The 23589-nt window shown below is 37.2% G+C and overlaps 1 protein-coding gene and 1 long non-coding RNA gene across 2 annotated transcripts; both read left to right on the forward strand.

The window, feature by feature from the left end:
* Nucleotides 1–10500: 10500 nt before the first annotated feature.
* Nucleotides 10501–13770, forward strand: LOC113350393. Its single transcript, XR_003360768.1, has 2 exons — nt 10501–10715; nt 12066–13770. It is a non-coding gene; the product is annotated as an uncharacterized LOC113350393 (long non-coding RNA).
* A 6155-nt stretch (nt 13771–19925) lies between these two features.
* On the forward strand, nt 19926–20972 carry LOC113350394. The gene is made up of 2 exons (XM_026594522.1): nt 19926–20274; nt 20482–20972. The coding sequence occupies exons 1-2, from the start codon at nt 19987–19989 to the stop codon at nt 20557–20559; spliced, it is 366 nt and encodes a 121-aa protein (XP_026450307.1). The 5' UTR covers nt 19926–19986; the 3' UTR covers nt 20560–20972.
* Nucleotides 20973–23589: the final 2617 nt, after the last annotated feature.

Below are 23589 nucleotides of genomic sequence, written 5' to 3' on the forward strand. Positions count from 1 at the left end.
GCCCTCTCTTTGTTTTTAGCCTTTTACTACCAATCTTGCCTTGTATCTTTCAACCTCCCCTTTAGCGACTTTCTTGGCTTTGTACACCCATTTCACTCCAATTTCTCTTTCTCTTTTCGGAAGTGTTACAAGCTCCCAGGTGTTTTTTTTTCTCAATAGCCTGGATTTCTTCATCCATCGCCTTTCTCCATTTCTCGCTTTTGACTTCTTCTTCGAAATTTATTGGTTCACTTTCTGCAAAGAGACAAAAAAGAGATATATTGTCTCCATAGATGTCATTTAAACTCCTCGTCCGTAAAGGCCTCTCGGTTGAGCTTTCATCTGCTGATGATGGATCATTCTGGTGCACCGCTGGAGGAGATGGAGGTGGTGTATTAGATGGAGATTCTGTTACTGGTGGTTGTTGTTCTTCTTCTTCTACGATAGGGAGAAAATTGTAATTCTTTTCTTGAACAACGAAATCCCAGAAACCTTCTTCATCGAACTCCACATCTCTGCTTGTGATGACCTTTCTATTGATTGGATTGTAAAACTTGTATCCCTTGGATCGAGAGTCATAACCGATAAATATGTACTTGGCACTCCTGTCATCCAGCTTCGTTCTCAGCTGACTCGACACATGAGCATATGTGATACTTCCGAATATTCGTAAGTGTGAGACGCCGGGTTTCACTCCGCTCCATGCTTCTAAAGGAGTCATGTTCCACACGCTTTTTGTGGGACATCGGTTTATCAGATAAACCGCACAGTCAACTGCTTCAGCCCAAAATTCCCTGGGAACTCTCTTTGTCTTCAACAAACTCCGGGCCATATTGAGAATTGTCCTGTTTCTCCTTTCGGCAACTCCATTTTGTTGAGGTGTATATGGAACCGTAAGAGGCCGACGGATTCGTTGTCTTCACAGTAAGACTCGAACTCCTTCGAGGTAAATTCACCTCCTCTGTCTGATCTCATAGCCACAATTTCGAAGCCGCTTTCTTTCTCCACAATGGATTTAAATTTCTTGAAATTGGAGAAAACCTCCGATTTTTGTTTCAAGAAATAAACCCATGTTTTTCGACTAAAATCGTCGACAAATATGAGGAAATAGTTATTTCCACCATACGAGCTTGGCTTTATTGGTCCACAAACGTCCGTGTGAACTAACTCCAGTGGCTTTGTGGCTCTCATCAGTGTTTCCTTAGGAAAACTTTTTCTGAAATGTTTTCCAAGTAAACAACCTTCGCACAATTGATCCGGGTGGTCTATTCTTGGCAAACCTCTAACCATATTTTGTTTGGACAGTAACTTTAATCCTCCAAAATTTAGATGTCCATATCTAAGATGCCAGAGCCATGACGAGTCTTTCACACAAGCAGTCAGACATCTCGCGACGTCATTTTTAATGTTCAGATAGAACATCCTATTTCCCGTCATTGGCACTTTGGCAATTAGTTTTCCTCTCTTATCTCTTATGAAAAGACTAAGGTTTTCCATGTTCATCCTATAGCCCTTTTCTAAGAGTTGTCCCAAACTTAATATATTCATTTTTACGTTAGGGACATAATAAACATTAGAAATAAATTGATGGCTTCCATTTTTTAATCGAATCAAAATTTTTCCAAGACCACTCACCGGAGTTTTCGCTCCATTTCCGAACGTCACATTGCCAGAAACTGATTCATCAAGCTCCACTAATTTCTCCTTCGTGCCGCACATATGGTTGCTTGCTCCCGTATCAAGCACCCATGTACAAATTTCATCATAGTCACCTCCTTTGCATGCCACCAACAAGGTCTGGTCTTCTTGATTTTCTTTACTAGCGTAGTTTGCTCTCTCCTCGACATTATCTGAAGAAGATCGACAGTCCGAAGCATAATGACCAAGCTTATGACAGTTATAGCATTCGACTTGAAATTTGTCATACCTTGGCCTATTATTGTTGCGCCATGAATTATTTCCTTTGCCACGACCTCTTGTGGAGCTCGACCTCTGGATCCTCTGATCATCGTTATTTTGCTTGCCTCTTCCTCTTCCGCCGTAGTAGCCGCGACCTCTTCCTCTAGCATTACTACTAGAGCTCTCTCCTTTGTCTTTTAAAGTAAGCTTAGCTTGTAGAACTTGTTCTACCGCTCCCTCTTTATTTCTCTTTCTCATTCTTTCTTCATGGGCTTGAAGAGATCCCATGAGCTCATCCACGGTCATGGATTCGGCGTCTTTCGACTCCTCAATTGCAACGACGATATAATCGAATTTTGGAACAAGTGACCGTAGTATTTTTCGATCACACGACTATCACCCATGACCTCGCCATTTCTTCTTAGTTGATTAACAACAACTAAAACTCTTGAAAAATAATCCGATATTAATTCGGACTCTTTCATGGAGAGAGATTCGAACTCACCTCTTAGAGTTTGCAACCGCACCTTCTTTACTTTGTCCACGCCTTTGAATGAATTTTGCAAAATCTCCCATGCTTGCTTTGCATTAATAGCTCTCGATATCTTCTCGAACGACGACTCATCCATTCCTTGATAGATGAGGTAGAGAGCCTTCTTGTCTCATTTTCTTGAAATGCGTAGCGCATCTTTTTCATTTTGCCGAAGCGCCGCTTCATCATCCGGTTCAACATAACCTTTCTCTACAATCTCCCATGCATCTTGCGAGCCTAATAATGCCTTCATTTGGATACTCCAATTTTCATAGTTATCTTTGGTGAGTTTAGGTACATGAAACGGAAACATTTCACTAGCCATTAGGATCTATGGCTTTGATACCACTTTGTTGGACATGAATTTAAAGTTAAAGGATAAATGGGTGTCGAAAGTGATGTGAAAATTGGTATTGAAATGATTAAAAAAAGGCTCACAGTCACTCAAGTTGGTGTTTAAACAAAACTGGATTTTATTGTACTCAACAACTGTGGTCGTACAAGACCTTAACTTTCTTCCAAAATCACATTAGCTTTCACTCGACTACTGACCTTGCTACCCACTTTGGATTTCACTAGATTACACTTCGACTTACACCTACACCTCACTTGATGTTGTCACTCGATTACACTTCACAACTGAGCACACCCATGCCTATTTATAGGCTTTACTTGACCAACTCCACATGCTCTAGGTTTCTCTAGAGTATTCTTATTATGGACTGACTATACACATTTCTACACAATCCATCTTTGACTGTCTAGAAAATCTAGACTTATCTCCAACCGTACGGACTAGCCGACCAATTTCCTTCTTCTAGATTATTCTTGATTACTCCAAATCAAGTTTACATTGTTAACAACGCCATCTCTGCAAATGTATGTACAGTAGATGATCAATCTTGGTTAGAGAAAAGGAATGATAAAACAAATCATTGATCAATCTATTCATGGATCTCCGCTTATAAAACTTACCGGTGAAGGCGAAGATGCAAACTAGTGTTGCAAAGAGATGATTAATCCTACTTGTTTTTATGTTTACAAGCTTCCGGAAAATATTTTGCGAGATCAAAAATGAACTCGCGGCTCTAGAGCTGTTAGATTATAGTGATTTGACATCAGCTAACTATGGATTTTAACCACAGTTATCCAATTAACCGATTTTTTTAAAGCTGCACAGTATTCCAACAATTTCAGACTTGATATTATACGTCTTCTTTCTCTCACTGATTGGACCTCCATGGCTATTGGTCTTAGAAGAACTCTTGTAATTGCAGTAAAATGTCCAGCACAGTTGTAATCACCACGTATTGTCATTATTCCCTTCATGAATTTGACCATAATCACCACGTAATTCTTCAATAAAGGTAATACATTTGATTTATCATTTTAAACAGCTATCTAATCTTTCGGTGCCATTTTCTTTGATTGTCCTTGTCCTGCTTCTTCAATTAATTGCTGACGATGCTAACCTAAGATCTTCACCATGATACCCTTTGCTAAACTGAAAGAGAATTAATATGAGTGTACTTAGAAAAGATGCTATGCTAATAGTATGTTAAAATAATCAAGGTAAACTCTTATATTTAGTTTGATGATGATCAAATAGACTTAACAGCAGTGTAAGCTGATTGATCAAATGGTGTTGGTTTGACGAAATATTGATAGTTAGGTTATGATTGGAAATATAATGTTAGTTTGATGATTCCAATCATGATTAGAATGGTCTTAACAAACCCCCCTTACAAAAAATAATCCCATTTTAAATTTATCTTCTTTTGGCTTACGTTTCGTCGCCGGAAAAGATAAACCTAACGCACTTTTATTAAGAATCGTTTGGTCTCTAATTTTATCAGGGTTCGGTAAAATACGAAGGATTGGTTAGAAATTTTGTTAGATAACCGTGGTTAAGTTGGACAATCTGACGATCCTAAAGCTGCGGGTTCATTTTTTGATCTCGCAGTGCGAGTTCAAAATCTTTTCCCAAGCTTCCATAGTTTTGAAAAATGACAAAGTTGAATTTATAGATAAGGGAAAATGGGGATTTCGTTTCAAAATAAGATACAATGTGGGGATTCTCAATGTGATATTAATAATTTTTACATGTACTATTAATTTAAAGGAAAGAATCCGTTAGGACCGTTACACGGTTTCTCTCATATTTATCTCACAGTTTTAGCCCTTTGTTCTTTTATAATACCCTAAATAGCGATAAATTTGAATGTTCCCCTTTTAAAGCTTTGTATTCCATCCATGAATTAGTATACACAAAGCCACGTATTTTAAGAGAAGGAGAAGATAAGGGATAGTGAAACCATTTATTGCTGGTAAAAATGTTAATGTATCTACCAGGAAATAGCTTCAAAAATCTTTTAATATTTTCATTTTATTATCGGATAACGAGTATTATTATTATAAAAATTAGTTGGAAGCCTAACAAACTAAACCCGAGCATCGTATTACTAATTATGTTTATTCCGATTTGCCATTTCTTATTTGTCCTAATTTTCTGGAACCTCATTTTCTAATGGGTCGTGAGATAAACTTTATTCCCTCCGTCCCCATTATATAGGCGGAATTTCTATTTTTCCTTGTACCACTATATAGGCGGAGTCCAAATTTCAAAACGGTTTTTTACTCACATAATCCCTATTTATTTACTTGGGAATTATCACAATTGAGTATGTGTCTCTAACATTGGAAATATAAGTAAGGGTAAAACAGGAAAAAACACATAGATGTATAAAATCAATAAAAGTTTCTTAATCTAAGAGAATTGGTCCCTCCGCCTATATATGTGGTACAGAGGGAGTAATTACTAAAAATCATCAAAACACAAATTTTTTATTTTATTGATTGATTATTTTGTATAACATGTTGATTGTTTTTTTCCAGTATTTATATGTTATGACGTAAAAGTTGTACGTTAAACTGGTGGATGGAGATTTGAAAGTTAGTTAGTTTGAATTAGTCGGACTTAGTCAGTCAAGCACCGGCAATAGTGAAGGTTGTGTCTTCTCTGTATATAAAAAGGCATTGTTGGGCTTGGCCAACCTTGAAAGGGCAACTGCATTCAGAGATGACCAATCGTAGAAGGAAGATGAAACTTTTTCTAGAAAACTAATAGATCCCAAACTTTTTACTTAGAAACTGATAGAGTATCTTCTATTGTAATTAGAACCAATAGTCTATCTTAATAGTAATTTGCGTGGTGAATATAGAACCACAAATTTTAAATCTTAGTTGTAGAAAGTATATGGGTTTGTATTTCATTTCATTTTATTTCGTTTCGAACTCATTTAAAATGAGTTAGTTTCGCGTGTTTGTAAGTATGAGATGTACTTACAGTGAGGGGTAGATTGCTTTAATTTTCGAGAGAGAAAATTCTTGTAAGGTAAGTAGAATGCGTAAAGATACGCAAGCTCGTCAACGGTATGAGACCGGTCAATAGATGAATTATCCGCTAATGACTCAATTAATTAAATAAAAACAATAATTAATAAAATTAATTTAATGATAATTTGGGAAAACAAATAGTACGGCTAGATAGGTATCGAAAAATTATACGAAATGGGTTACAAAAAGCATATCATTCATATATCGGACGAAAAAGTTACATACAAGTAAAGTTTCATGCAAAGGTTTGACTTAAAGTCAACTGACCTTGACTTCAGGATCTGACTTCTTAGAAATGATTGACACGTGCTCATCCGTGCCGCATATTGTGCCATGATGATGTGACGATTAGGATAACTCAGTACAGCTCACGAAACTAACGTTATGTGCCATGCTGAGCTCAGATTTTAACGTGTTGTGCTCGTGCTGGCATAACCCAACTTACATCTCTAGGTTGAATTATACGGTGACATTTGAATTCACTTGTAACCAAGAAGAGCTAGTATTTGTGAATGATCTGAGTTGACAACTTTCCTAGCTAATTAAGGTAATGAGATATAGATATCAATTTGTGTTCCCAAATTTATATAACGATGTCATTATAGAAATTGTTCATGTTGATTTAGTTAGTTTATTTATTTGATTAGCCAACTGTTGAATTAATTATATCTAGTACTAATGTTTGAGTTGGAATGTTGGATGTATATCAGAAAGAAATCAAGTTTTCCCTAGAGCCGAACTTGTCATCAATAATGGAAGTACATATTTTATGACCAACTAGATGTATGCCGTCCTTTCTAATGGCCACTAATAATAGGTCTATTGAGAAAAGAAATGAAATGATTTAGGCTACCCCATATTGCTTAGATGGATACCGTGCCCATAAGTAAATAGTTGCATGATTATATGAATCCAGTTCTGAATGGAGGAAGAAGACGGGTGGGTTGGGATTCAGTGAGTCAGATGGGTCCATGAGTCGGGTTATGGATCATTATATGGGTCGGATAGGTTGACTAAAATGGCTAACATATCAGGATATGGGTAGTGGGCTGGCTATACTGTTGGATTAGTTAGGTTTTGGACCAGTTATCTTCCTTGGGCTTTTCGGACCACTTATGGTCCGAATTAGGGGTGAGCATAAAAACCGGAACCGCGGATTTGACCCGTATCCGTCCGCAAAATTGCGGATTTCACCCAAACCGCAAGATGTATGGGCCGGACACGGATGGGATTTTCAAATCCGCACGTTTTAGCGGTTTGGGTGCGGTTGAATATTGAAAACCGCGGATTCAACCGCACCGCATCTGACTCTTCTCCATTAGCTATAAGCCACTAAGCCCAGCTAATTGAATGTGATGGTCACTAAGCCCAGCTAATTGCAATAGCTTATTCAGGACCTATTTTTGATGTCAAGTAAGCCCAGCTAATTGTTTGCTTATTCAGGACCTTTCCAACAACTTACTTGCGAGTCAGAGAGAGTTGGGCCTCATGCCAAAGACATGCCCAAAATTTTTTTTTTTTTTTTATCCCTAATCCGCGGTTAATCCGCAACCGGACGCACAATCCGCGGATCCGCGGATGTAAAATCCGCGGGTGATTGGGCCGGTCACGGTTTGATTTTTCAAATCCGCAATTTTGACGGTTTGGTTGCGGGTGACCCCTAATCCGCAACCGTCCGTCCGTTGCACACCCCTAGTCCGAATTAGCTTCTCGTTCACTACGCCAAAACATGGTATATTTGACGGGCACCTTTGATCAATTCATTTGTCATGGGCCATGTCAGTCAAAGTAAGATAAATTAGTCGGGCCCTATGGGGGTTCATTTTTGACTGGGCGTTCATTTAACATATAAGTGTTCCTTCCCTAGTTAGCAATTCGGAATCCGGCAAACATACGGAACGGTAAACGTACAGATATTATTTGAATTTATAAATGTTAAATTCGGTCAAAAATCCGACCAACCGTTCGTGATTCGGCAGTAATCCGGAACGGCATACGTACGTGTATAATTCGTTTTAGAAATATAAAATCGGCACACAAAATTCGCCACATATTACATGCCAAGAAAAGATTAAATATTCTGACAAAGTTTGGTAGGTATGATTTTTTGTATTAAATTTGTCTATATATGAAATATATGCAACCATACCACCAAGAAACGGATGGCTTCTTGGAGTGAACCCGAGTATGGGAGTGGGATGTTATGACTTCGAACCCCTGTGGATACTTTTGAAATTTATTTTGAGGCATATTCATCCATTATATTATTTAGGGTGGGTTTATAAGGGTGTCTAAAGATAGTGTAATTATCTATATATTCCTAAATAATTTCAGTTTGTCATAGTTTTTTTATCCTCAAAAACCTAAAATTAAAAATCAAAATAAACTTTAAACTTAAACATCTAGGACTCCAATTCAATAAAGAAATTAATTAAACAAAGGAAACACGAATTGAAGTGAGCGATGTTGGAATGCGAAATCCAAATCTCAATTGCTCTTAGATGTATTTTAGAATGTATGCGTAACATACCCATCTTGTTTTTGATTGATTTTATTTTGTTTGATCGGTATAATATGATTTCAAAGATGAAATTAGGGTTTTCAGAAGATCAGTTCGGCTGATCTTGCAGTATCAATTTTGAGCCGAACTTAGTGTATGATTTAGAGAAACACTATGTTCGGCTAATGCGACTTTAAAATATTTTCAACCGAACCTCAATTTTCCAAGCCGAACCTAGTGGATGATTCAGTTTCTGAGTGAAGTTCGGCTGATAACTTTTGAGCCGAACCTCTGTTTTTTTGAAATTATACCTAGGTTCGGCTGACAAGCCGAACTGTTCATCTGGTCAGCAGATCTGGGTTTTAAAAATTCAACTTTTTGGTAGATTCAACTTATAAAAGGAAATTAAACCTCGATAGAAGTTTACCTGTGATTTGAATCACACATTTTGGTCACTTCTAATCACTAAAATCTCAAAAGTCAAAACCCAAGATTTTTTTCTTCACTTCTTCTTCTCTCTCAAAAATCCCAACTCTCTCACATAAGTTTGACTTTTTTACTAATTCACAACTAATAATTTAGTGTTTAATCAATCCTTAAAATTCATAATTAATCAATTCTAATCATAGTCATTTACACTAATTATATACGGGTAGTTATGCCATTATCGAGGGGTGATGTTGTTTTTTATTTAGTGACCCTATTTTGGCATTATCTAGTATGCCTCAAAAAAATCTAGTATGCCTCAAAATAAGTTTCATACTTTTTTTGGAAAAATTTATAAAGAACGGTTTTTTGGGGACCATGGTTATTTTGGGGGGACCATGATTTTATTTTGGGTAAAGATATTAGAAGTAAATCTAGGTCACCCCTTATCTAGATATTTATATTAATACCTAAATTATCCTCTTGATTAATTTTTTGGTAATGATTAGATAGTGTTAATAATAATTAGCATAGTGATTAGTAAAATGATTAAGTTAAAGATAATTAATGAGATTAAAAAATCAGATGACTTTTTTTTAAAAGAAGCAGAATTATTGAGAGAGTAAAGTTGGAGAAGATGAAGAAGGAAAACATGAAAAACAAAGGATTTTACCAACCACAATCGAAGGAAGAGTATTTGGGTACCCAGGTATGTTTCAAACTTAGATAATGTTGGTTGAATTGCTCCAAATTTCAAAAAACTGTAAATTTTTAGGTTAGACTCTGGCTTGTTCGGTTACCTTATGTGAAGAACATGTTACCGAACTCATCTGAAAGTGTAATTCGGTTACCTTTTCCATATACGCAGGTTACCGAACATAGTAGGCAAAATAACACAGTTTGGTTACATTGGAAAAAAAATTCTTTTTGAAATATAAGTAGAGTTCGGTTACTAGATAGTTTTAGAAATTTTTGCGAACCAACCGAACAAGGTAGGTAAAGTTCGGTTATATCATAACTCAACATAGTAGGAAAAATAACACAGTTCGGTTACATTTTTTTTTTTGTATTATGGGTAGAGTTCGGTTACTAACTAGTTTTAGAATTTTTTGCGAACCAACCGAACTCGGAGTTCAGTTATGAAAAATTAAATCGTGATAACCGAAATGTTCTTCGTGTTCTTGGTTTCAGAATGTTCGGTTAAAAATTAGTTTTTTTAGAACTATTCCTAACCGAACATACCACTTTAACATCCATTTAAACCATATTTTGATGATTTCTACTCAATTTTCCTATCCAAAAACGAATTAAAAAGATTGATGGGTTTTTCAATCGAACGAGGAACGTCAAGGAAAGAGAGAAGAAGAAGATAATAAACTTTTTTTCAAAACTAAAATTTTTCGATTGCTCTTTTGATTTTGATTTTGGTTAATAAATTTATTTAGATTAGATGTAGGAGTATATGATTAGATTAATATAGTTATTAAGTTAGTTTTAATTCAAATTAAAATAAAGGGTAAATGAGTATTTACCTAACTTTGGGACACCCTTTATAAATATAGAGAGGTTGGCCTAATAAGACCATGGTCCCCAAAAAAACCATGGTACCTAAAAATTCGTTCTTTAGAAAAGGGTAGTTGGGCCTCGAAAGAGGCTCTTATGTTAGCCCAGTTCAGATACTATTGGGCCGAACCAATACGCACGTTTCTTCTTCGGATCGTAAAAGACGCGAATAATCCGGGAGATTTCCTCTAGAAAAACGAAGAAAATGAAAACCTAGATTTTGGTTTCACTTCCCCGGTGTTGGATTTGATTTCGTTCTCGATTTCGGGGGTTAATTTCGATATGTGTCTTGATTTCGTTCGTCGGATTCTCATCTCAGATGTGATAGTCTTCATCTCCATTTCAATCTTCTTCTGCTTAACCTCCGGATTATTCAATCCTGTGAAACCAGTCGTTGGAGCTGCGGATCGGAGATTTTAGGTATTCTTTGTGTTCAGTTATTTCAATTTTAACACTCAAAAGTCTAGTAAATTTAGGTTTTAATGGGTTTAGAAATAGCAAACCAAATAGTAGTAGTTCAATGGGAATTTTTATGATCATCTTTTTACAATAATAATACATTTAAGGTTATAATTTCTGCTAATTTATCATTCAGATGCACTAATTTTTCAGTAAAATTGAAACAAATATGCATTAATTATTATTCAGATGCACTAATTTATCATAAACAAAGATGCATTTGCTTAATTACATATGGTTGGTTGTTGTTGTTGTTGGCTTATGAGTGTTGAACATGTATTAGGGCTTACTAGTTCATTTGAATGAAAGGAGACTTGAGTTAGTTGGCTTATGAGTGTTGAATAAATTGTGTTTAATTTGTTGTTTGTATAAAAGGGGTTTTGGGTTTAGTTGCTGGATTTTTCCTGAGTGCTTGTGTAATTGTATGCTCTGTATGGCAAGACCTAGTGTTACCATGGAAGAACAAAGTGGGGGTCTATTTGTCTATTTTGTTTAACATGGCTTTTCAGTTACTTTCTGGAGTTTGTGGGTGCTTGCTATCATATGACTTCTGGTCAGGATGACTAGTTTCACTTTTATTTCATATTGAATTGCTCATCTATGTTAGGTTGTAAGTTCTCTGGATTGTGTGTTTCTATTGGATATCACAAGACTATTTCGTTATGAATTGTGTCTTGGATTAGTTGCAGGACAGTCACAGTTTGTGTGTATTTATCATTCCCATGCACATGACATGACCCTGTTTGACAGGAGTAGTAGTTTTGCTATCATATGATATGTAGTAATTTACCAGGTGGTATATTGTGCGAGAAATTCCCTTGTTTTGTCAAACTCGGGTTATAAGTCAAAAAGATTTTACTTTTACCATGTAGCGGAAGTCTAAATAAGACATCTGTGTCTAAATAAGACCTATCTATAAAAGTTTGTACACCCATTATTGGAGATGCTTTAAGGGTGACCTCTGTATAAGATTTAAAGTGATGATGACATCCTAGTAAATATACTTGATTGTTACTGCATAGGTGCCTAGTGTTGAGTCTTATTTTATTTTTTTTGAAGCATGCATTTTATAAAACGAACATTAGGTTACAATTTGGCGTGGGTATGTGGTATCCACGGAGTTAAGATAAATAATTTGACTAATAAAAATGGGGATTGTGTGGTCCCAAATTTTGGTTGACAAATTTCCTACTTGGCTTCCATCTGCCGCATGATTGGTGATAAGCACGTATGTGCTACATTTTATACCCATATTTATATTCGCTAGGACTCAATATTTCGACTAACAACACTATTTTAGTGCTTTTGTAGAAAGTACTGGCAAACCCGATCACTGTTATAATTTATCGCGAAATATGAAGCTAAATGGCGTATGCGACAAAATAAGCAATGCTACTGCTTACGACACCAAAATGGGAGCTTAATTATTGGATGTGTGAGCTGCCAGGTAGCTCATGTGAGATTAGGAGCTGAATGTTTAAAGTATTTGAGTGGACGTGGGCTTCTCACAACCACAATTCTGTGTGATCTCTATTGGCTGAGAGAAGACGATGAGACAAGGAGTGGTGCTGGTGATTCTCGGCGTTGGAAGTCAGTTAGAAAGCTTTGGTTGGAATCGAGTTTTATGAAGAAGAGTACAGGCAGTGGTGGTCTCCGTAGTGCCTAATGACAGCAACGAAAGAACATGATTGGAGTTGGTACAGTGGTGTTTGTGTACAGGGAGTTGGAAAGGATTTTCACGGGTCTTTGGCAGCAAGCTGATGAGTCGATGGAGCAAAGCAGTTACTGTCGAGTAGAGATGTGAACGAAGACTATTTCTAAGTGGTACTGTGGTTCATACTTCCAAGAGTTTGAACTTGAATTGTGGAGTTCAGGTTGAGCTGTGTCTGCCGGTGAAAGAATGGCAACAGATGGTCTGAATTTTCTGTGAAAGATGGCAGCGAGACAACAAGCTGCTGACACCGGTGGAGGACGATGCTGTGGACTGAATACGGCAGCGACAAGCCATGATAACTGGTGGATTAACTTGGACTGAGATCTGATCGAAATGGAGGTTGACTGTGATGAGAATATTGGGTAAGGATCGAATTATGAATGAAGGAACAATTGCTGCTGCTGTTTAGGTTATGAGGTGAACGGAAGTTGGTTGGTCAGACGATGGAGTGATGCCTAGACAGACGGAGATAAAATGACTGATTGGCTGGTGTTTACATGGACTGTTGGTTTGTTGGTCGAGCTGATTGAATCGGTGGCAATAGTTAGAGAGGGCCGGAGTAGATGCTGAGGAAGGATGTGGACTGAAGATGAAAACAGGCTTGGCATCTAACTGGCGATACTATATAGGAATTGGTGTATAGAAGGACAGAGATTAGTTCTGCGATCAATGAGTTGGGGTTGCCGTGGTTGAATGGAACTGCAGTTAGAGTTCACTATTTCTGTCCGGAGTTGGAGATGTTCAGTACTTTGGCTCGAGTCTGGAAGACGCGGATGGTGAAGATGGATTGCAGCGTGTGGAATTTGGGGTCTCTGAATATCGAGTGTAATGTGGAGATGTTGGACCATGATGGACTGGGCCTAGGTAATTCTACTAGGTCTTAGTCGGACTTCTTTGCAGCACCAAATTATAAAGGAATGAGAAGCAACAGAAAGGAGAGAGGCCGACACCGGAACAGGCTGCGGCTGTAGCCGAATACAGAGAATAGGGTTTTCTTTTTTGGTTTTGGTGGTTGTGGATAGGAGGCATTGAGCAAGACTGCGGAGCATAGCAAAGAGAAGAGAAGACGACGACGATCCTTTGGGTTTAATCTCTCTATCTTGTCTTATTTGTTTTATTTCGGTTTTTCAAAAATCCTTAATCATGTCTTGCTAGATTTTTATGTAATTAGGGTTATGGTGGAAACTATTTGGGGTATTAGGCTATTTGATTTGAATATTTGAGCAAAGACCATTATGATTTGAATAGATTGATTTCCGAATATTGGTTATTGATTTATTGAAAAAATAAGTTGTTGTTCCACCGGTTTAGTAATAACCTTCCTGCGTAATTGAATAGTTTTACGAATAGTTTTGGTTTCATTATTTGATAGTTCATACTTAGGTTGAATCCTTTGATGGGTTATACTTAGAAGAGCAATATAAAATTTGTGAATCAATAATTTAGTTTCGTATAACTTTCTCGCTAACACAATTTGATGATGCTTGCCTGGGTTTAGTCTTTTGATGTGCCATGCTTAGGGTGTCCCAGTGATATTTGCGACTCTAATACATATAACAGGTGGTGTCGATAGAACGAACAATAAACACATACTTGCAATCATGTTTCATTTCAGTAATTAAATAGAGATAGTAGTGGATACCTTGAAACCCTGGTTACTGTCTTTCCTATTGAATTCATTCTATTAGTTCAGTTTTATTTCTCTGTTTTTATAATACAAAAATCCAAAAATATCATTGATGGTTAATTGGTCGAGAATATTGATTATTGGTATTTCCACCGCTCCTTGTGGAAACGACCCGTACTTGTCTCTGTCTACTAGTTAGACACAGTGCTATTGCGGTTTATCATATAGGTATCTCCGGATCCTATCAATTGGCCAAATCATATGCATCTTGATTTCCTTCTCCGTAGTTGTGTTGTATAGCAACCTGCGGAATCTGTCGAATCCTATTCTTTATTTCCTCGATCATTGCATGGATATGCTGAGGGTGGGGGGATGTGTTGTCGATGTGATAAAGCGCAGAAGGTTCTCTGAGTCTGTATCGAAGATAACTTTTGTCCATTGCCTTTCAGCTGCAGTTTTCGATGCCAGAAGAAGAGCCCAAGTTTATGCTGTTAAAGCAGTCGTAATTCCCAGAGGTTGAGCTAGAGCCATTATTGTTAGTGTGTTGGAGTCCCTGCAAATGAAACCTGCACCCGCAAAACCCGGATGTCCCCAGGCCGCTCCATCAGTGTTAATCTTATTAATTCAGTTCATGCTCGGCGTGGACCATCCTACAGATATTGTTGTGATCCTTTTGGTGTTTCTTGAGTGGTTGAGTATCGTTGTATCTCCAGGTAGGACTGCAGGTAAGGATTGTAGCGCTGCCTAATATTCTTGTTGTTGTTTTCGAGCCCAAGCTAAGATTTCTGTTGTTGTTGTTTGTTTTTGATTGTATACTAGTTCATTCCTAGCTAGCCATAAGGTCCAGAAAACAAAACAAAAAGAAGAGATGGTAGATTTTGGAGCTGGTTGTTGTAGGATTTGAGAGATAGTTGTATGAGGTGTTAAAGAAAATGCGGGGAAGATGTTGGTGTTTGGTGTGGTTGAGGGTTGAATGAGGAAAGTGTTCCAAGATGTAGTTGCCGTTGGACAATGAATTAACAGGTGAATTGTTGATTCTGGATGAATATTACATCTGGGGAAAATGTCTGAATTGATTAAATGGATATGGTGAAGAAGAGAGAAGGTTGTTAATCCTTCATTGATTGCTTTCCACAAGAAAAGCTGAATTTTTGGTGCAGACGGTAAGGTCCACAGGAATTTAGTGGGTGGGAGGGTAGTATGGTTAGGTTGATTGTGGGTTAGACATTTGTATCCTGAAGAAGTAGTGTATTTTACGGATTTTGAATGTGGCCAGATAATTTTGTCTTGGGGGCTATCTTGGGGGAGGTGGATGTTTATGATTTTTTGGGCTACATTATTGGGTAGAGTGTTCAATTCTTTTAGGTTCCAGTTGTGAGAGATTGGATCAATGATATCAGCTAGATTTCGGATCGAGTAGCATTGATTTGGGTTTAAGTTTTGTGAGTGTGGAATCCAGTTGGCTTCTATTGGTGTTGATACCCCATTTCCAATACGAAAAAATATCAGATGTTGCATGGTAGGGACGATTGATGCTAATTGTCTCCATTGGGGGCTAGAGGAAGAAGGTATGATATCAATGCCTTGTAGAATTGGTTGTTGATCAAGATATTTTTCGCTGAAGAGACTTCCACAAATTGAGTTAGGTTGCTCGTGCAAACTCCAAATTCTTTTCATGAGAAGATCCTTGTTATGACCACTGCTTTTCCTTATGCCTAATCCTCCTTCAGATATTGGTGTTGTTACCTTGTCCCAACCTATAGGATGAAGCCTTTTAACTGATGAATCATGTCCCCATAAGAAATTTCTGGTGACACGATCTATTTGTTTGTGGATATTGATGGGAAGGTTTTGCGTTTGCATAAGATGGTTTGAGGTGGGAGTTAGGGAGGTTTTAATGAGTACAACTCATCCAGCTTGAGTTCGGAATTTTGTCATTTATCCTTTGGCTTTTCGAGCTAATCTTTGTAGTAGTGACGCAAAGGTGTAGTTAGATGCTCTTCTTTGCTTGAAATGAACTACTAGATAGATTGGAGGTTTTGATGTTGTCGGCATATCAAAAAACTGTTGAAGATTACTAACTTTGATCAGATCCAGTCTTTGGTGATGAATGATTACTGATTTGGATGTATTAATTACTTGGCCCGTCGAAGTGCCATAAGAATGAAGCAGATTCTTGAGATGGAGATTACTCTGAGAAGAGGCTTTATAGGTGATTAGAAGATCATCAACATTCATTAAATAAATAATGGGTGGTGCTTTTTTCGATATGCTAATACATTGAACCAACTTCTGATTTTGAAGGTTTCCTAAGTTCGTAGACAATATCTCTGCACATATTATGAATATATATGATGATAGTGGGTCCCCTTGTCTAATTCCTCTAGTTGGACTGATATATCCATGAGGTGTGCCATTTTTGTTGATTCAGTATGTAACATTTGTGACACATAACATAATGTAATCTATAAAGATTGTTGGAAATCCTAACTTGGTGAAAGCGGTTTTGATGAACCCCCAATCTAAACTGTCATAGGCTTTTTGGATTTTCAGAGTGCTATTTTAGGGTCCTTGGTGAGGCTTGAGGTTTTTATACGATGAAACAGCTCTCCAGCGATTGCTATTTTATCATGGATTGATCTTTGCGGTACGAAGGCACTTTGATAAGGTCTTATTAGAAAGGGGAGTAAGGGTCTAATTCGATTAACTAGGATTTTTGCAATAATTTTGTAGGTGACGTTGCAAAGTCCTATAGGTCTGAATTGAGAAGGTTTTGATGGGTGATCTACTTTAGATATCAGTGTCAAGTTTGTGTGATTCATGAGTGGATGGATATTAAGATATTTGAAAAAACTTTGAACCATAGCTACCAATTGGGGGTGAGTTGTTTCCCAGAAAACTTTGAAAAACTTACTGCTGTAACCATCTGGACCCGGAGCACTCTCGGAGTTGATGGAGAATAGGGCTTGTTTGATTTCCGCCTCAGTCACTTCCTTAGTTAGCATGTCCATTTGTCTGGGAGATAATCTGGGATTGATATCTTTGAAAAGCTCTTCAGCTATGACCGTAGGTTGAGCCGTATATTTTTCAGAGTAATGGTTAAGAATAAGTTGAACCACATCTTCTTTCTCATTAATCCAATTGTTTTGCGAATCTTGAAGTTGTTGTATATTGTTGCAGGCTCGATGAATGGTTGCTTTAGTGTGAAAGAAGGTTGTATTGAGATCTCCTGATTGTATCCATTTAATTCTGGATCTTTTCTGTCGATTTTTTGATCTTAGTTGGAAGGTGCCCGAAAGTTTCCCTGTTCCATTCCAGAAGAGTTTGTCCGGTGATTATTAGTTTTAATTGAAGGTCTAGGGTAGGTTCAATATCTTGTTGTTGTATCCAAGACGAATCAATCTCTTGTTTGAGTTGCGGATGAGAGAGCCATAAATGTTCAAACTTGTAATTTTTTTGTTCCCTTCCAATCTGTTGCTTTTCCTTATAGCAGGATTGGGGCATGATCAGATGCTATTCTTGGAAGGTGAGTAACTGCTGCATTAGGATTTGCAGTACGCCAATGTTGAGTTGCTACTGCTCTATCCAGTCTTTCTAGAATGTTGTCTTGCCCCATTTGGTTGTTTGTCCATGTATATGGATCGCCTCTAAAGCCTAAGTCTATAAATCCCATCTGATCCATCATTGTGAGGAGAGGTTGCGATTGAGCATAAGTTACTTGTCTTCCTCCCTTTTTTTCCGATTGATCCAACACGTCATTGAAATCTCCTAGCAAAAGCCATGGCATAGATGGATTGATGTTATTGAAGATTGATAGGAATTCTTGTCAGAAGATTTTCCTCATATCTGGGTGTCGTGGGCCATATATACCTGTGCACAACCATGGTTGTTCAGGGGGTGAAGGGGTGACCAAAGCATGAATAAAGTTTTGAGAGTGAAGTAATATTTGGATATTGAGGTTATGTTCCCACATTAAGAAAAGACCACCTCTCCTTCCAATTTGATTGCCGTTGAAATTGCAATTTAATTATCGATTTTGATTCTATTTGGGTTATTAATTAATTTATACCTATTTAACATTAAGATTTTGATATTAAATATCCATAAATCCATATTCTAGGCGTATTAGTTCGATACAGACTAATACGAAACTAATATAAAGAGATACTAATATATGAAAGATCTTGTATTAGTATCAACAGATATAGATACGTATACCAAGCTTAATCTCAAGGGTAGCATTCCTCCGCTCTCCAATTATTGGTGAGAGATAAACTCTTCTCGCAGAGGTCACTTGTGGCGGCCTGGTTACCAAAAGGTTAGCTCTCGTAGGAAATTGTGAGCCACACTATAAAAAAGCTATCAAGAGGAATCATGGTGGTTAGATCTGTAAGTTGCAAAACTCAAACCGTGATTTTTCTGTAGATATTCTTATCTACAAATGGCACAGTTCCTTCCACATGATTCTGGATGCAGTATATACAAGTCACAGTAGTGACGCACAAACCTAATGATGAGTGATATCACTCAGTTTTTGACTAGTGACATCACTTAGTACGTACTACTAATTGATATATCAGTGTGCAAAATCATATCATACAACTGTACAGAATACGAACAAAGGCAACTGGCAAACTGGAATAGACTCTATACCCTAGTTAGTAATTCGGGGTACGGATTGTAGTTGTTCGGAATGGCATACGTACGGGAGTTATCCGGATTTGGATAGGTCGTATTCGGTCAAAAATCTGGTCAACTGTCCGTTGTTCAGACAGTAGTTTCGGAACGACATACGTGCGTGCATATTTGTTTTATAAATGTGAGTTCGGCACTTAAAATTCGACTTATATATATGATAAATTGATAACTATTATGATCTTATTACGAGACTAATTTTATTTGTATATGATTTATAAGATGGAAAAAACATTTAATCGCATAAATATATTATAAAACGAGTTTATAGACTTTTAAACAAAAATCAACATATAAAACACTGGTTAAACTAGAAAATTATAACTGAATAATTGTATTTAAATATAAAATATATACAAAATCAAACAAAAACCTCTTAACATAACTTTGGTAAGAGAGTTACCTACAGGAGAACGAGGTTGGGCGTTCGAATCTAGTTCGGAAGTATCACTCGGATTCGGATCAATTCAGATACGTTCGCGAATCATTCGTGAGATCCACAGAATCCGCGAACTAGGTTTGAAATTCAAATTAATCCGAAATATCATTTGGATTCGGTCAATTCAGATACGTTCGCGAATCATTCAGAAATAATTCGAAAAATTACTAACTAGGCTGTAAACTCCTCCATCACGACTCAAAAAAGAAACCACAGCTCCCCAAAAAATAGCTCCCGAAAAATATTTTGCATATCATTATCAGTTTTTTGTTTTAACCTGTTTTTCTTTTTTCATTTTAGCCTAAAAATTGGGTAAATTGAAAAAAAAACAACAATAACAAAGATATATAGTGTTATTTTAAATACGACATGCAAGCCTAATTAAAAATTTCTATTTCATGGCTCCCAGTTTTTTTATAATCCAACCACTGGAAATGAATTTTATCAAACTAAAGGCATAAAATCTTAGTTGGTAATACAAAATTTCATGATAAATATATTTGCAATTTGTCTTATTTTTGAATAAAAATGAAAAAATATATTTATTTTTTCCCCCGAAACAGAGGCAGTAATGTACTCTTTTAGAGAGCATCTGCTAGGATATTTCAAGAGTTACTCTCAACCTTTAAAATTAGATTGTGGAAAGCATATATGCATACATGAACATTGCCTATAAATAGGGACAAGTATGATAGTGGTATGCATACCCGTGTGTAAGCGAAACAAATTGAGTATTCGATTATAAATCTGAGTGAAAATGGAGAGGCCAGCAACAGAAGCTGATAAGAAATATGAAAAATGGCTGAAAGAAAAATCGAATGGTATACTGGTTGCAGCATCATTGACGGCAACGATGGCATATACCACTGCCCTGACTCCACCTGGAGGTGTTTGGCAAGAAAACTACAATGAAATTCCTCCCGGAACCACCTATTTCAGCAGGCGAGTCGGATTATCAGTACTTGCTGAATCGAATCCGCATGGTCTAACTGGTTTCTCTGCACTTTTGGGTTTTAATACTGTGGGATTCATCTGTTCTATAACCGTAATTCTTCTGCTCATACATGATTTACCTGTCAAGAAAAGGGCAATCTTTTGGATGGTTGTTTCTTTCATGGCTGTAGCTTGCTACTGTCAGGCATTTTCTTATGCACTCATCTTTGGAAACATAGTACCGGATGGTTTTAAAATATGGAGTATACAGCTTAAAACGGTCTTAATGATCTCCATGTTTATTTTTTGCACCCTCCAGGTCTCCACCTTCGCATCGGTTTATAATTACGGCTTACGTGTAGCGAAAGAAACGGTGCCCCATCAAACCTCTAGATAAGAGATCAATCGAAGAAATAACTAGTAGTAGTAATGGTGCTTTGAACTCAAAAATCAAAGGTATGTCCAAAAGTTTAAGCGACCCTAATAAGATTTCAGCAGTAGAACTCATTTAAGCAAGCGTTGAGGTTGGGCTTTGGTTCTTCGAAAACAAGATCGTCAAAATATGTTTAATAATAGTGATTGTTGGTGGATTGCAAATTTCTTTGTGAAATACCGAGTCGTATCTTCTTTGTTGATGTTCTTGTGAAACCTAGAGCTTCTTATTGTCTTAAGAGATTTAAAATGTTATCTTGTTTTTCCTTTCCCTCTCCTTTGTAATCGCTTACACAGTGATTTGTGCGTTTCTCAATATTATTACGTCTGCCAGTGAAACTAATAATAATTAGACATCGTTAATATTTTTCTTCGGCATTTGTGATGTGAGTACTATGGTTTTCAATACTGCTGAGTTCCTTTGTTCTATACACAAACCGGCTATTTGCAAATTTGTAACTATGGACTATTTCGTCGCTGGAAACAAACTAAACAAATACATAATTAGAAGAAAACAAAAACATATCTCTCATGGTGGCGCCCAAGAAGACGACTCTCATGCAAATACTGGAAGAATATTAATTCGAGGAGCAAATGTGCCCACTTGAATAATATTAGTAGGAGACAGAAAATAGGAACATGATCCACTTTTTTTTTTCTAATAAGCAAAGGCCTTCAACAAGGTTAATGGTCACCCTTAACTGCTGGAGCTAGCCAAGCAGGAGGCATAGACCAGTACATACTCGTTTTTTTTTCTGTTTAGCCCATTGAGCTAGCTCATGAGCAACAGTATTACAGGTTCTAAGTTGAAAACTAAAAATACAAGCAATTAAGGAAGAAGCAAATAACTGAATGTCTTTAAAGATGGCATCTGTCCTAAAATCACCATCAAAAAACCCCAAACAGAATTGTTCCACTAACTTCTTAGCGTCGCTTTCAATTATGATGTGAGTCATCTTCTGTTCCACAACTTTCTTTCGAACTCCCCAAATAGCTCTAGCTTCGGCTTCTTCCGCTGACAAGACTTCAAAAACCATAGCAGCACATAAAGAAGCTTTGCTAGTATAGTCTCTCATCACATAGCCTGCACCATTATCTCCAGAGGTGTCATCAAAAGCTCCATCAGTGTTACATTTGATTCAACTAACAAAGGGGGAATCCATTTGTGATTTATAACTATGGGACTAGAGAGAGTAGCAACAAAAGTATTTTTCCTAGTTAATAGCATAGCTTTAGCCCTTTCTTAGATGGACTTATGATTTTCAGAATTTTTTTGAAAAACCAGGTTATTTCTACTGGTCCAAAGGGACCATAAGATAGCAACAAAGAGTTGTTGATCCTCATCAGAAAGTCTAGAGTTTTGATCCAGTAACCAGAAAGCAAGCCACTGCTGAAAAGTTTTTTGAATAAAGAAAGAAGTGTTTATGAAAAACTCGACAGAAACCAAACCTTAGAAGCAAAAGGACACATAACCAAAGTATGCATAATGTTTTCATGAGGATCCTTGCATCTGGCACATTCAACAAAATGCATGGGCATTCTGGTATGGAGATCAGTTCTAGCAGGAAGAGCAATTATGAAAGCTTTCCAAAGGAAGAGTTGAATTCTGTAAGGAACTTTAATCTTCCAAATGTGTAACCAAAGATTTTTTACAGGGAGAGGGGTTAAATCCTCTGAGTCCCAAGTAAGCAGATTTTGAAGAAAATTTCTCATTCTTCGAGAGGTCCCAAGCCCTCCCATCAGGAGTGCAATGTTGGCTTAATGGAATAGTGACAATCTTCTTAACAAAAGCATCATCAAAGTGAATGGTGAGTCTAGAAACATTTCAGGTTCTAGTAGAGTTATCAATGAAATAATCAACTCTAACGCTAGGGTCCTGAGGGGTGAGGGGGGTTAGGAATAGCAGACCCCAAGATTGGGATCCATTTATCACACCAAGGGTTGATAAATTTGCCATCCCCAAAAATCCAAGAAACAAAGGGTTTAATCAACTCCTTTATGGCATGGAGACGTTTCCAAGTCTAAGAGCATTTGGCAGGACAATTGGCATTCAGGAAGTCAGTCTTAATCTGAGCCAACATGCAATCAGGGTTTTCAATAATTTTTCAGGCATTCCTGGCTAACATAGCCAGGTTGTTAAGCTCAGCTTTTCTGAATCCCAGACCACCTTCAGATTTAGGGGAGCACAGAGTATCCCAACCCAAAAGATGTAGCTTTCTATCTTTTGGGTCTAGAGATTCTCCCCACCAGAATTTACAGAGGTGGGCATCCATCTGTCTACAAAGGGTTTTAGGGATTAAGAAAGCTCCCATTTGATACAAGGGAATGGCCTGGCCAATGTGCTTCAACAAAGTAGTTCTAGCAGTCTGAGAGAGGAGTTTGTGAAGCCAAACAGTAATTCTGGCATCCACAGCCTGCAGAATACTCATATGGGTTTGGATTTTAGAAGCTTTGAAAATAGTGGGTGTACCTAGATACTTCTCATCCAAATCCCTGCTTTGGATATCCAAAATATTGGATAAAATGGCTTTCCTATGTTCAGGGATTTTCCTACTAAAAAGAATTCCAGATTTATCAAAATTAATTTCCTGACCACAGGCAAGACAATACTTTTGGAGATAACCTTTTATGACTGTAAAATTTTTAGTAGTAGCACTGGAAAAAAGAAGAGAGTCATCAACAAACAGGAGATGGGTCATTTCAGGAACATTTTTACAAATTTTGATACCCTTAAGAGTTTCATTTCTTTGGAGACTATCTATGTAGGAAGATAAGGCCTCAACACAGATAATGTAAAAGTAAGGGGATAAAGGATCCCCTTGCCTTAGACCTCTCTCAGGTTGAAAGAAACCAGTAGGACTACCATTAAGAAGGACTGAATAAGAGACAGTGGACACACACTGATTTATGAGCTTGATCCAGTTTTCAGCTAACCCCATTTTCCTCAAAACTTTTTTTAGAAAGGACCATTCCAATTTATCATAATCCTTTGACA

Source organism: Papaver somniferum, chromosome 2 (assembly GCF_003573695.1).
Source record: "Papaver somniferum cultivar HN1 chromosome 2, ASM357369v1, whole genome shotgun sequence".
NCBI lineage: Eukaryota > Viridiplantae > Streptophyta > Magnoliopsida > Ranunculales > Papaveraceae > Papaver > Papaver somniferum.